Genomic DNA, 13,692 nt, shown 5'->3' with positions numbered 1-13,692 from the left:
TACGTAAACAAAAAGACTGCACACAATACATGACAACTCTCATCGAGACAAAGCTGCTGAGCAGGAAATGGCAGAGGAACTTTTATCCTATTAACTCTTCCATAGATTGACTAACTTAAAAAGGAAAAAAAAAAAGATCTATTTGAAGGCCCTGAAGTATAACCAAATGTAGGCAGGAACTGGACAGGATTTGATCATTGCAAGATGGCAGTGGGTGACACTCCTGTTATATGCCTTTTCCCGAAGACACATTCGAGTCAGAAAGCTGCACTATCATTGGCTTGAGGTGTGAGAGGATGGAGTCAAGGGCTGCCACGGTGCCTGTAAACTAAGACAGGAAGTCCCAGAAATGAGGAAGTCACAGAGGAGGAACCTCCAAATCTGTGTGTAAGTCTTTGGCTGACCTCTGAGCTGCACGTCAGCAGGGGAAACTCCAAGAAGCCCAGTGGAAAGCAAGAGCTGGGAGTCTGGAAACGCAGAGCACGGATCTCTTCTCCTTATCACACGATCAAAATTTGGGGTTTGAGTCCTGCCAAGTTAAAGCTGTTTGGAAAACACTGTGGACTCTCTACAGACCTGACTAACAAAGAAACCAAGCCTCCACAAGTTGAAGGTGATCAGCCAGTAATTTAACTGCCTTCCGCTATTACGAGAATAAAATGAAGTTAGTCATCCAGGCTAATCATGGGCACTTATTACAGACATTTAAAAGCATTATTCAGTTCTATTATTTCAAGAAGACTAATGAAGTGTAGGAATGGGTAAGTGGCAGACAGGGAAAAATGGTTACTAGTACAGTGTGAGTGAAAGAAAAAGCCACTAGCATCCAGTTTAGAACAAGAGAATGTGTTAAATAGACACGGCAAATTACAAAATACTATAAAACATGAATTTATTTACAAACAAAATGGAACCATGATATTTGAACAAATTTTTTAAAAAGGAAAAATTTCTACCTTTTATTCCTAGAAAGAATAGGTTTACTTAAAAATCAGTTTTAAATGACATGAACTCACAATTTAGAAGTCAAATAAACCTCTCCTTTTTACAGAACAGTATCTAAGAAAATATAAAACTTAAAAGCATCTAGAACTTATATTTATAGATCTTTTAAAAGATTAAGTTTTCCAGTCAAAATTAAAAAAAAAATTACAAAGTTTGTCATTTTTAACTGACAATTTGCTTCCAAATTGGGGTCTCTTTGGAGAAACTAAGTTATAATTTTCAAACAACTATGCTCCTCCCCATTTGATAGCTGGAATCATTCTAATTAAAACAAAGGTCTTTATTTCAATGTAAATTAATATGGCTAAAAACTCTAATCCTGAGTTGTTTTGTTTTCTTCTCCTTCATTTCCATATGGACACACACAGCACTTTGAGACACCATCACAAAAACCGAAATGGAAGACTCAATGGCAGATGAAAGATTATCTGCCTCTGCAAGAGCCAAAATTAGTGTGGGCCTCATTTTTCCAACGTGTAAAAACAGAGTATAACCACACTCTCCATGATTATTTTTCTTTCTAAAACATTTCTTTCTAAAACATTCTACAAATTTGAAGGTAGACTTGTGCGCTTACTTCTCCTCACCAATTGCTAATAGTTAACACGGATTCTGGTGTCAGCCTCCCTAGAGTTGAACCCCAGCTCAGCCAGTTATCTTGTAATCTTGGGCAAAACACAGAACCTCTCTACACGCAGTTTCCTTACTCAGGAGAGTGGAGATATTAACAACAGTACTGATGCCATAAGGTAGCTAAGAGCATGAATAACGTGGGCAAAGCACTTAAAACAGTGGCTGGTACAATGCTATATAAATTCCCAAATTTGTCATTATCATCACTCACTGTTTGTGGAAAAAGATCCTGACTGTGCCATATGAAGTAAAGAACGTCACATAGGAAGATATAGTAGGTTGAATCACCTAATATATGATTACAAAACACAAAAATGACGTTTTTTACATTTATCTTAGCTTCATACAACAGGAGCCATTTTTAATAACATTATAATAAATAGACATAGATGCTATAAATTACTTTGTGGTTCAAAACTTAAAAGTATAAAAAAGTCAACTCAGACTAATAAGAAAGTTTGATTACAAGAACACTTGGAAATGTAGCACATTATCACCACCTAGTGGATACCGTATTTAAAAAAATTTTATAGATAGTGCTTACGCTATTTATCTTTAAGGGAAAAAATGTTTTCAAATAGAAGCACATTCTCTTGACTAATGTAAAGGGGATTAAAAAACCAGAAAACAAATTAAATACTATATTAGCAGTACTCTCAAACACTATAGCTAAAAATACCGCTTACTAAGTTGTGTATCTCAAATTTGTTTCTCAAACAAGGTAACAGAGTTCAAGCAGTTTTTGTTCAGAAATTTAAAATATACTGAAGACAGCATGCAAGTCGCCAGAAATACTTCACCATGGCTTATAAATTAATGCAAAAAATATTAGGTGTAACAAACTTATGAATTTCAAATCCTAGGGTTGTGAGGCATCTTAAAAAGCCATTTTACTCTGACTACCTACTTGCTATCTGAATCTCCTCTGAAGCATCCCAGATGCTAGAAATCTTGCCTCCAGGGAGCAGGCAAACTTACTTTTCTTCTGGGTCCATTACCCTGCAGACTAAACAATTAGAAAATGAGTTGAAATCTGCCGGCCCTGGATTTATACTTCAAGGCATATAGAATAGTCCAATCCTTCTTCCAAAAAATTATTCTTCAATTATGAGAACTTACCAAATTACAGGATCTCTGCTTCTCCAGGTGAAACATCCTATCTATTCTTTTCGCCATTTCTCTTGCAACACAATTATAAATACTCATTATCCTTTCACGCTCCTTTGAACAGTTTCTAGTATTTCTAAAAATGACTATACCCAATACAAAAAATAATATGCCATGAATAGTCTGGCTAATGCAGAGTAAAGACAGATTATCACTTCTCTCTCCATATTCTACTTCTCTTAATGAAAGACTTTTACTGTGAGGTGAAGTAGCAGTCAAAAACTCAGAGTCAGATCAATCTATGTTAAGTGACAGTGTTGACTTCGGGCAAGTTACCTGACCTTGACCTCCAGCTTCTCCAGCAAATAGAAATCAACACCTGCCTCATAGGAATATGAGTAGGATCAAATGAGACAATATTTGTAAATCAGCCAATATAATGCCTAGAATATCACAGGTGCTCAATAAATGATAGCAATCATTATTGTTACTATTACCTTTCCGCCCTCTCTTCCTCATTTTATATGTGCCACACACACACATACCTAGTTCACCTGAACTAAATCGACTTAAGTTTCAGTCAGTATGAAAAATCAACATAATGTTTGATTGTTCTCTGGTCAACAAAATACCATGATCTTTTTTGGTCTGATGGTGATACACTGAGCTCAAATTAACATTAAATTCACCAAATGCACATTTTCAAAAAAGCACGATATAAAGATATTACTGTATTACTGCACTGTGACAAAATTTCTTACCCAAGAAATAACTGTTTCCCAATGTTGAAGAATTTAGAGTTGGATTCACAGATATGTGTAAAAAATATATCTTCAATCTGTCAATTTTTAATATAATTTTTTCAGCTATACAAGTTTTAGCATATCAGAAATGTTTGTCTTATTGTCAACATTTAAATACATAAAAAGTACCCTAAACAAAAGATTATTTATCCCTAAAGTAGTAAAATGCAGCCTAACTAAAATAACAGAAAATACTCATAATTGGTTGAAATCTCTTTTCCCTTAAAAGTATAATAACCATCAAGAGTTCTACTACTATTAGAATTTAATGGTTAAAGATTCCTTATTTTTCTTATTTTAAATAAACAGCAATAATTTTGAAATCTCATCCTATTATAAAACAACTTATAACATATTTACAAGTAAATATATGTGTAAGTATTAAACACTGTAGTAAATAAAAATTTTAAAAACTAGGTTAGAAAATTTAGGCAGAACAGGGTTAGAAGGGCTCTCATTATGAAACATGATTTATTTCCTAAAATTAGCTTATGACCATTTAGTATTTTTTTTCTAGGATATGCTCTTAATTCTATAGTAAAAACTTCATTCGGTATACACTTACCCAATATTTATTATATTTTTATGAACTTTATGGATATATGGTAGGCCCTGAATTCTTTTGAAATAAGTCAGACATGTGTCAGGCACTGACTAGTATCTGCAGGACAAATACCATTCTCATTTGAAATGAGAACCCAAGATTTAACCACTTGCCTTATCGATTCTAGAACCACAATCGAATACAGAAATCCTAACTCTCATGTTAAATGCTTTTTCTACAATCTCATGGTTCCTAAGTCATATTTAAATTTCCATTAGAAAAAACTTTTTCATATTATTTGCATGACACTTTGCTTGTTTCACTTTCTAAGGAAATTCTAATTGCTTCAAAGATAATGCTAAGTTAATGAACATGAATTTATTTCTTTATATGGCTATTTCGCTTAAAAGTCAGTCTAAAATAACAGTCCACTATTTAGAGGGTATAAATAAAAACTGAGGATCTCTTTTCTTCTCCTCTCCTGTCTTCAGACAATTATAAAGAAAAAATAAAGTCAAGCCCAGATGGCAGTTAAATTCAAACTAGATAATACTCTATATTGATAGCAGAAAAGTTCAAAAAGACTTATTACTGGGCCTATAAAGTTTATGGACTAAATCTTTTTATGATACTTTTGAAAATAATCCTGCTGACAGACTTTAATAACAATAATTGCAAGCTTCCACAGGGTCTCTAGGTTGTTAACCTTTTTTTATAATCACCTTTTAATCAACAAATTAAACTAATTTTTTTAAAATTCATGTCAAAAGTATCTATTTGATAACTCTTGAAAAATATTCAAAACACAAATAGAACGTAGGATGTTTCTAAAAGCAACACTCTATAGCACCTTTTAATTCACAGCATTCTTTTCTAAAATGTTAAATACTGCATTTCATGTGCTCCGTGGACAACATGGAAGACTAACCTGGTTCCCTCTGAATGCAGACTTTCTCTAAAACACCTCTTAAAATAGCAAGGACTCAAAACTTAAAAATGAATTGGAACAGCGATTTCCCCCAAGCTATAGGGTGGAATGGTGTCCTCATTTTTACCAGATTAGAGAGAAAAAGTTTTTTGTCTCAGAAATATTCCTAAACACAAAAGCCTTGCATTTAATAGTATCAGACAAGAAAGTTGTTTTCCCTAGACTACACAATTTTTTCAATTTTGACTTCTTGGAACTCAGATCTCCATTATAAAATAATTTCCTTGAGTGTGCTTTCTTGACTAATAAAAAAAAAAAAGTTTGGGTAAAAACGTCCTACAATCACTGTTCTAACTAAAGAGTCAATCTCCTTCTAAGTACTGACCGCAGTACAACAAGAGACTGCTCTCTATTTATTACTCAAGACTATACTTGTAATTTTCACCTGTACACAATTTTATATTTCCAAACGCAGAATACCTTCCAAATCCACTCATTATTTAAAATTCAGAGAACACACAATCCAACAATGAAGACAAAGTAATTTGTTCACAGGTATTTTAAAAAGTTTACAAACATAAAATTAGATTAAAAGATGAATTCTATTGGCAGTTCTGTTATTTGTCAAAGTTAACATGTGCAAATAATACTCTTCTGTGATGGAAGGATAACCCAACGAACGCACTTAAATAGCAGACACAGAATCCACAAACCAACACAAAAAATTCCTACCCGAGTAGTTATTTCCTAATCAACAAAATAACACTAGATCAAATGATTTCTAAACTTCCTTTCAATTCTAACTTTTTTTGGATAATGAAATCAAACGCCAGTTACCTTTAGTTTTAGATTATGTGACCTTCGAAGTAATTTGTTTTTATCCTCTCAGTAAAGATATAATTTTATTTAAAATATACCAGCAAAGAAATTATTTCCTATAAGTTTTATCCTAAAATCTCCTTTGGTAACTTTTAGTGAGTTGAAAAGTGTCCCACAAAAAGATGTGTCTACTTGAATCCTGTAAATGCAAACTTGTTTGGAAAAAGGGTCTTTGTAGATATAATTAAGGATCCCAACACCAGTCCATCCTGGATTAGGATTTAGGGTGGGTCCTAAATCCAATGACATTGTCCTTATAAGAAAAAGAAGAGAGGACAGACGGAAAGGCCATGTGAAGACAGAGGCGGAGACTGGAATGATGCATCTGTAAAGCAAGGAACACTAAGGATTGCAGTGACAGCCACCAGAAGCGAGGAGAGAGGCAGGAGATGGATTCTCGCTCAGTGCCTCCAGAAGGAACCAACCCTGCCGACACCTTAATTTTAGATTTTTGCCCTCTGGAACTGTGAAAGAATTTTTTTTTTTACCAAGTAGTTAGTGGTAATTTGTTACAGCAGCCATAGAAACTAATACAGCAACATATTTTAGAAAGAAAATCTCTTTTAAAAAGTATTATCCTCAACACGATTAATCTTTGGCCATCATATATTTCATATTAGGAATTAGTGAAAGAGCATTATTACTAGATTTTTAACAAAAATCAACAACTTGATTCCTAGACAAATGCAGATGAGTCTCTAATTTATAACATTTACTATGTGAGCCTATTTTGCCTTATGATTAAAATTATATTTACTGAAATGTTAAGCAAATTTTCAATCAAGAATATTACCTGATCATTTGTAAATATTTTTCAAATACTTTGTCTGCCATTGCTTTCTGAAGAGAATAAATAAGTTCCAGTACAATAAAGCATGCCCAGTTTTCCTAAACTTGCATCTACAAAAAGTTTTTAAGCTTTTGAGTGGCCAGCAGTATCAAAGAGATATCATGAGATAACTGTAAACAATTTTCCTTTCCATTATTTAAGCTTATAGAGCAAGTCTTAAACTTGTCTCAGTTCTTTCCCACTTAACTTCCTTGGATTTGTTATATATGTTTAAAACACATATATCTGATGTTTATAACACAAAAAAATCTGATGTGATCTGAGGATCATCATTGCACCTAAAAGAAAGTTCATAATTTTAACCTGTTCAGTTCTTCATTGTAGAAAGAATCTAAATAATAAGTCTATTTTTAGAGTTCAAGATATCCCTGATACTACCACATAAACCTCTGAATGTCCTGACTATCTGACCACTGAAAAGTCTTGTTCAGAAAAATATAAAAAGTTAGGAAATTAACAATTGCATAGCAACCCAGTTCACAAAGAAGTTTGGATGTGGGCGGCAGAGGAATGTTAAGCCTATAAATAACATAAGGTAAAATGAAGTAACGAAATTCCAGCAGTTTCTGAGGTACTGTAACAGAAAACAAGCATACGAAAAACATTAAATTCCAGAAAATCGACTTTGATTTCAATGAGTCAGCTATACTCCAACCAGCAAATATATAGACTGGAACTAACAAATATCTCACAATTTCATATCTTTGAAAAACTCTTTTCCACACATAGAACGTGTAATGTCTATTATCTGCTAGTAAGTATTGATGAACATAAGTGAATTTCCAAACTAAAAATACAGAGACTAACGTAATCACAAAAAAGTGAATTCTACGTTTCCAAACTAAGCGAAGAAAAGTCTTAACTTTGCTAGGAGACAGTAAGTGAGGAAAGGAAAAAAACAGAGTAAAAGAGAAAAAGTAGAATAGCTGAGGAAAATGTAGACAGGCTTCATGACTACTCCGATCGCCAATAACAATTCCACCATTAACTATCACAAAAACACAAAACATGAACGCTAGGAGGAGGTAGGGCCACGTCAAAAGAAAAAGCATACTCAAGTTCTTCCAGGACATGGAATAAGCCAAAAGAAACTGAAGAATTTTCCTGAATTCTGAAAACGGTCCTTTGACAGGGGGAAGCCTCTCTTCCTTCTTCTTTTGTAGCTCAGTTTTCCAAGCTTCAGTTAACTTCTGTGCAACGACGTTCCCTGCGCAGAAGATGGCCCAGATGATATTCGTTTGGCGAAACATAAAGCCACAAAATCCCAGCAAGGCTGAAGTCTTATGATTGCCATAAAGACACATCAAATAGGAAAAAAGAGTAAAAAACAGGGATCCTGCTTCTGTATAATACAGGAAGTTAAAAAAATAGAGTGTGGGAAATACTGCTAATGTTAATGTTGACAAGATTCTCTGGATACTTGAGGCAGCCTAGGAGGAAGATAAAACACAGTTAAAATTGTTTTCATGGTAAAACAAGCTATTTCTGCTGAGATAATGAAGAGATTTATTAAAAAACAAAAAACTACCTGAATCTTATTTAAATACAATTATTCAATATTAATCTTATTTCTGGCTTTGCAAAAACACAATACAGTCATGCACTGCAAAATGACATTTCGGTCAACGACAGACCACATATACCATAGTGGTCCCATAACATCAGTACTATACGGCCTAGGTGTGTAGTACACTATTCCATCTAGGTTTGTGTAAGTACACTCTATCATGTTCACACAACAATGAAATCGCCTAACAAGGTATTTCTCAGAACATATCCCCGACGTTAAGCAACACAGGACTGTACACATTTATAAGGACACTTTCTGGTACTTACTACTTACATCTATCAGTTTGGAAGTCATTAAGACAATACATGTGTGTGCCAAAGCTTCCATGGCCTAAAATACTTTGAATCATTCAACGAATAGGTAAAAAGTTATTGCGTTTAAGACATTGACCTAAATTCTATGGGGAACATGGAGATAAATGGGACACAGGGCAGGTGGTTCCATTTCCCCGAGCTTAAGTCTCAGCGCCTTCAATAATCATTCGCTTGCCCATCATCACCAATTTCTTTTAAAGATATCCCTTCAGAACTCTACACTACAGAGAATGTAAACACGTATCTAGCATTTATACTACCACACCCAGTGATCTTACTATTTCATGAAGAAATTACAGGGATTTTCCTGAATTCAGTAGCCCCATCTAAAGTTAATTATCTTCCTTTGGCCTTTCCGACTTTCAGAATCAAAGTATTCTTACCTCCTTGAATGGCATCCTCCACTTAATCTAAATCACCAAATCAGACCATGCCATTCCCTTCATTAAAATTAAAGGCTGTCCATCACCTACTAGATGAAGCTCAAAATACTTCCATGACATACAAGGACGTTCACGACTTCACCCACACCTACTTCTCCAGGCTCCCGTCCCTGTACTTTATAATCTTGTGACTCCAAATAGCAATTTCCTGCATCTTGTTGCTCAACGCCTTTCCATCTTTGCTTATGCTTTTTCTCCTGCCAGGATTCATTCTCCACTCAAAAGCCCTATCTGTTCATCAAGATTCAGCTCAGGGACCATCTTCTCGGCAACGCCTTACCCAACACCTTCCTCCCAGTCAGGCTGTAGCAGGTGCTCCTCTGTGCCTTCTCTGCATCCTTGTAGCGTCATAGACCTATCATTGTCCCATAATTTACACTACTGAAATTATTTCTTTAAGTTAAAAATAATTATGATAATATTTATTGAGTCTTTACTATTATATCAGGCACTATGCTAAGCACCTTCCATTCACTAAGCCCCTTTGCTCTTTATAATAGTCCTCTGACGTAGATTCTGCATCATTTCCATCTAACAGATGAAGCCATGGAGTCAGTAAGGGGTAACCTGCTCAGAGCAACACAACTGGGAAATGGACAGACTTCAAACCCAGGCAACCCACCTCCAGGGCCTGCATTCTTAAATCACCTCAAAATTTCTCAGGTAAAGTCTGTTTTCCCTAACGAAGATAAAAGTTCCATAAGAAAAAAAACCCCTTATTTACCTCTCTAGTCTCAGTGCCTAGCACACGGAATAAACTCAATAAATATTTACTGAACTTGTTTGATTCGTAAACACATATTTACTTTAGATTTTACAAACAAATAAGTTATTCAAGTATTTACAAGTTTCTTCTAAAATGGGGGTGGGGGACTTACTTTATCTTTACAAAACATACACAGAAACTATGTGTTAAAGACATTTTTCACCAAATCTCAGAAAACCAAGTCATCAAAATTATGGACCTAACTGCACATAAGCTTACAATAAAGTATTTTGAAAACATACCTTGTGTCTAGGTTGTACCTTGCGGAAAAGCAAATATAGTAAATAGAAGTTGCCAACACTGAAGAGAAGATTAACAAATCTGAGCATCCCAATGGAGCAGACAACATGTTCAGACCATCCAAAGATCCAGGTGGCAGGTTTGACCACTCCAACTGACAGCAGGTATAAACCGGGTAATGTAGTAATCTTGGGATCCCACTTAAAAATCAAAGGCCGACAATGAAGCAAAAGCAAGACGTAATACTGACACAAAGATGTCAAGCTCAAAACATCTTTACCAACAATGAGGCTTTTTGAGAAGTAGCGATGTCTGCTCTAAAGAAAAGTTGTGTTTATATTTTGCCCCTGCACCTGCTTTGTGATTGTTAAGCTATCAACAACCAGCAGACCACAACAACTTAAAATGGGTTTCTATTTTCCAAGATCAACTCTTTAGAGAGCCTGTATTTTGGTGATTACATTGCAAAAGCGCCAGTTTTAAAAAGCATGGAAACATCGCCTGGAACTCTGATGGGTCTGGAGAGAAAGAAATGTTTAAAGAGATTAAACCACAAGCTCCATAATGACAGCTAAAGTGTACCGAGCCAGAAATTGGGCTAAACCCTCTGTATTTAATCCTGCAACACGCCCTACGGTAGATACCATTATTACTGTCATTTTCAGATGAGTAACCTGAAACTCAGAAAATTTCCAAGGTCACATAACTAGTAAATAACAGCGCTAGGATTTAAAATTAGGTCTCCCTCTAACTATAGACCTTCTATTTCTAATCACTACTCCATATTGCCTCGCTAGAAGAGGAAAGAAAATATGTCTACTTTATTTTTGTATCCATATATTTACGTAGTCAATTATATATTCAAACATGATGCCACTTCACTGGTTGCCAGTTTATCCAGTTAATAGAACGTTCCTAAAAACACCAAAGATGGAATTTATGCAATCTGTCACTTCTTGGTGGCGAACATCCCTCCCTCCCCACCTGTCTGTCCCACCTCCAAAATACATGGTCAAGCGCCTGACCGGTGAGCTAAAGTGAGGGTTTCTGACATTTCCAGGGATCAGCCCAATGCCTCTAATCCTGGGATCGGGGATGAAAAACAGATAGCTCTCATCAGTTGCCAAGAAGAGGGGCAGGAATTCAATTCCCCATTAATATATTTCCCAGAGCAACAGTTAATATCTTCCTAGGAGCCAGATCTGCTGCTTATTCATTCATTTAACAGGTACTTCACAGATGTGAGACAGGAACAAGAGATTACTCAGTTCCTTTCACAGTCAGAGGCTGGGAGGGTGGAGCGGAGGGAACTAAGGTTAAGGGTGGGGAGAAACTAGCGCTGGGGCGGGGGCGGCCCTCTCTGGCCGGTCCTAGGGTGGGGACAGGTTGGGGACCGCACCTGCGAGAGGGAGAAATGGCCCTCACAGTAGCGCTGCGCCTGCGGCAGGTGGAAGATCTCGTCCATGTAGGGCTCTCGCAGCGCCCGGCTGAAGGCGGAGAAGAGGAGGCAGGACACTAAAAAGGTGCAGCTCAGGGCAGCCGAGAAGTAGTAACCCTCGAGCTGCGCCATGCCCGCCCCCATAGCCCCTGCCCAAGAAGCCCGTCCCCGAAAATCTGCGCCGGGCTCCCGAGCCTGGAAAGTCGAGCTTGAAACTCGGGCTCGAAATGGGCGCGCAAGGCGGGACTGGCCGGCCGGGACCGAGCAGAGCCGGAAGGCAAAGGATGCTGGGAGAGCGCGGACCCTGAGCTTCCGGAAGGACCGGGTCCCTGTTTCCGAAGTGACGAATATAGGTAACGGACCGGGCTGTTGCCCTGTCAATCACGTTACACGGGACGCACTGAGTGGTCAGAGCGGCCGACAGGGGCGGGTCTCGGGGTTCTGCGGGCGCCGGAGACGCGTGGCTTGATGCTTTGAAATGAAAGCAGCGGTTTAGCGGGACCGTAGCAGGCGGCTTTTCGACTGCTCGTTCCCGAGCTTTACCAGGAGGTGGCGTCATTTCTCCACGTTTACAATCCCCAAGCTCTAAAAATTAGCGCATTCCCCCCACCCCACCGTTACTTCTGGTTTTTTCTCAAGTGATCTGAATTACTAAAACCTTCCTTTCAAGGCGTTTGATTTCATCAACTTTGAACGGTGGGAGGGGAGCGTTGGTGGTGGAAGCTTAGATTGAGACTTTCAGATTAAAACTTGAAGCTCCAGAGAGACCCTTCACTGCTGAATGAACTTCACTAATTAGAACATTTTTTAGGCTAAAAGGGAACTCTTTCAAAATGTTGATACTCTCAAAAGGGATTTAGTTAAATCGACAGTAACAGTGCACTGTGATAGCCAGATCACAGTACTCTGCGGGAGTTGGGGAAAGCGATTGTTTTAGAATTTGGGGTGTTTGGGGTAAGGAAGTCTTCTCTGTGCCTGTGAGTTTGATTGTTCCTGTTAATATCTCCATTGCAGCATTCTATCTTCCCCACTAAATCATACACATGGGCGTCTTAATGGATGACACTATGTATCACGTATATTTGTAGTTCCCAAAAATGGCTTTCACATATTAAGCCCGTAAATCTGTAGACTTTTATGCGCTGTGTAGCCTTTGCACATTTCCTGTATTGAGGGTTAGGGGCAGGAGGTGGGAGAAAGCATTGGAAGAAGGCCGAAAATAAATTCTGTCTTGCAATTTTGCCTTGAGCATAGTTGGCAATGTTTTGTAGAAAAACCATCTCTCTGTAACCTCAGTCAACTTGTCTTTGGCAGAAATACGTCAGAAAGCAGTTAGGATTTGTTTAGACTTGCAAACCTCAGGGTTCTCAGTTCAGCTCTTTCTCTGGGTCAAAGCTAGTTCAGACTCTCAATTTAGGCAAGTTTGTCAAATTAAACTGACGCCTCCCTATTCAATCTCTGCTATTTGCTTGTTAATAAGAGGGATACAAGATAAATAAGGGTGGGATGGGAAGGTATTTAAACTGCTGGCATAAAAATTATGTCTGGAACCTACTTAGATGTGATGCTTAGTTTTGTTTTCCTTATTATCTCCCATTTTATTATTGAGTCAACACTGTGCTTATCTGTTTGAGGTCATGTGCGGATAATTCATTTTTCAAGAGGTTGATATGATCTATGAGTAATTGGCCCCAGACCCCATGACTTTCTCAACTGTGATACACATACTGTAGGGGAGAAAAAATATCATTTTCCTCTACCCTTCTAAGTTCTCAACTGGAACCTCTGTAGCAAAAGACAGATTAACAAAAAGAAAATTATAAAAATTTATTTAATATAAGTTTTATGTGACACAGGAGCTTTCATAAGGAAATGATGACCTGGAGAAATGGTGCAGTCTGAGTGTTTTTATGCTAGGTTTGTTGAAGAGTGGAAAGTAATGGAAGGATAAGATAGGACAAAAGGTATGAGGTAAGTGTAACAAACTGGAGGAAACTTAGCGAGGCCTCTTTGTTCAGATTCCTCTGTGTCCCTTCCACGTCAGAAATAGTGATGCTTCTTTCCTCTAGGTACAGGGAGGGCACCTCTCACATGAGGGTTTTATGACCTGCTTCAGGGAAAGATCAGAAAATCCTTCCTGCACATCCATTTCTCACATTCCTTCAGCCTGAA

At 37.2% G+C, this 13,692-nt stretch overlaps 1 protein-coding gene across 1 annotated transcript; it reads right to left on the bottom strand.

Moving 5' to 3' along the window:
- Positions 1-875: 875 nt before the first annotated feature.
- LOC100064952 (dol-P-Glc:Glc(2)Man(9)GlcNAc(2)-PP-Dol alpha-1,2-glucosyltransferase) lies at positions 876-11,793 on the bottom strand. Its single transcript, XM_001503244.7, has 3 exons — positions 11,482-11,793; positions 10,085-10,282; positions 876-8,179 (listed from the first exon to the last, which is right to left on the bottom strand). Exons 1-3 carry the CDS (start codon positions 11,662-11,664, stop codon positions 7,124-7,126), a joined length of 1,437 nt encoding a protein of 478 aa, XP_001503294.4. The 5' UTR covers positions 11,665-11,793; the 3' UTR covers positions 876-7,123.
- Between the last annotated feature and the right edge of the window lie 1,899 nt (positions 11,794-13,692).

This window comes from Equus caballus, chromosome 6, assembly GCF_041296265.1.
Source record: "Equus caballus isolate H_3958 breed thoroughbred chromosome 6, TB-T2T, whole genome shotgun sequence".
Classification (NCBI taxonomy): domain Eukaryota; kingdom Metazoa; phylum Chordata; class Mammalia; order Perissodactyla; family Equidae; genus Equus; species Equus caballus.
This window is presented reverse-complemented; position numbering and strand designations above follow the sequence as displayed.

Coding starts and splice junctions, on each gene's coding strand:
- LOC100064952 (XM_001503244.7), bottom strand. CDS start 11,664: ATGGGGGCGGGCATGGCGCAGCTCGAGGGTTACTACTTCTCGGCTGCC. Junction 10,283..11,481: donor GCCATTTCTCCCTCTCGCAG/GTGCGGTCCCCA, acceptor TTGATTTTTAAG/TGGGATCCCAAGATTACTAC. Junction 8,180..10,084: donor AGGTACAACCTAGACACAAG/GTATGTTTTCAA, acceptor TCTTCCTCCTAG/GCTGCCTCAAGTATCCAGAG.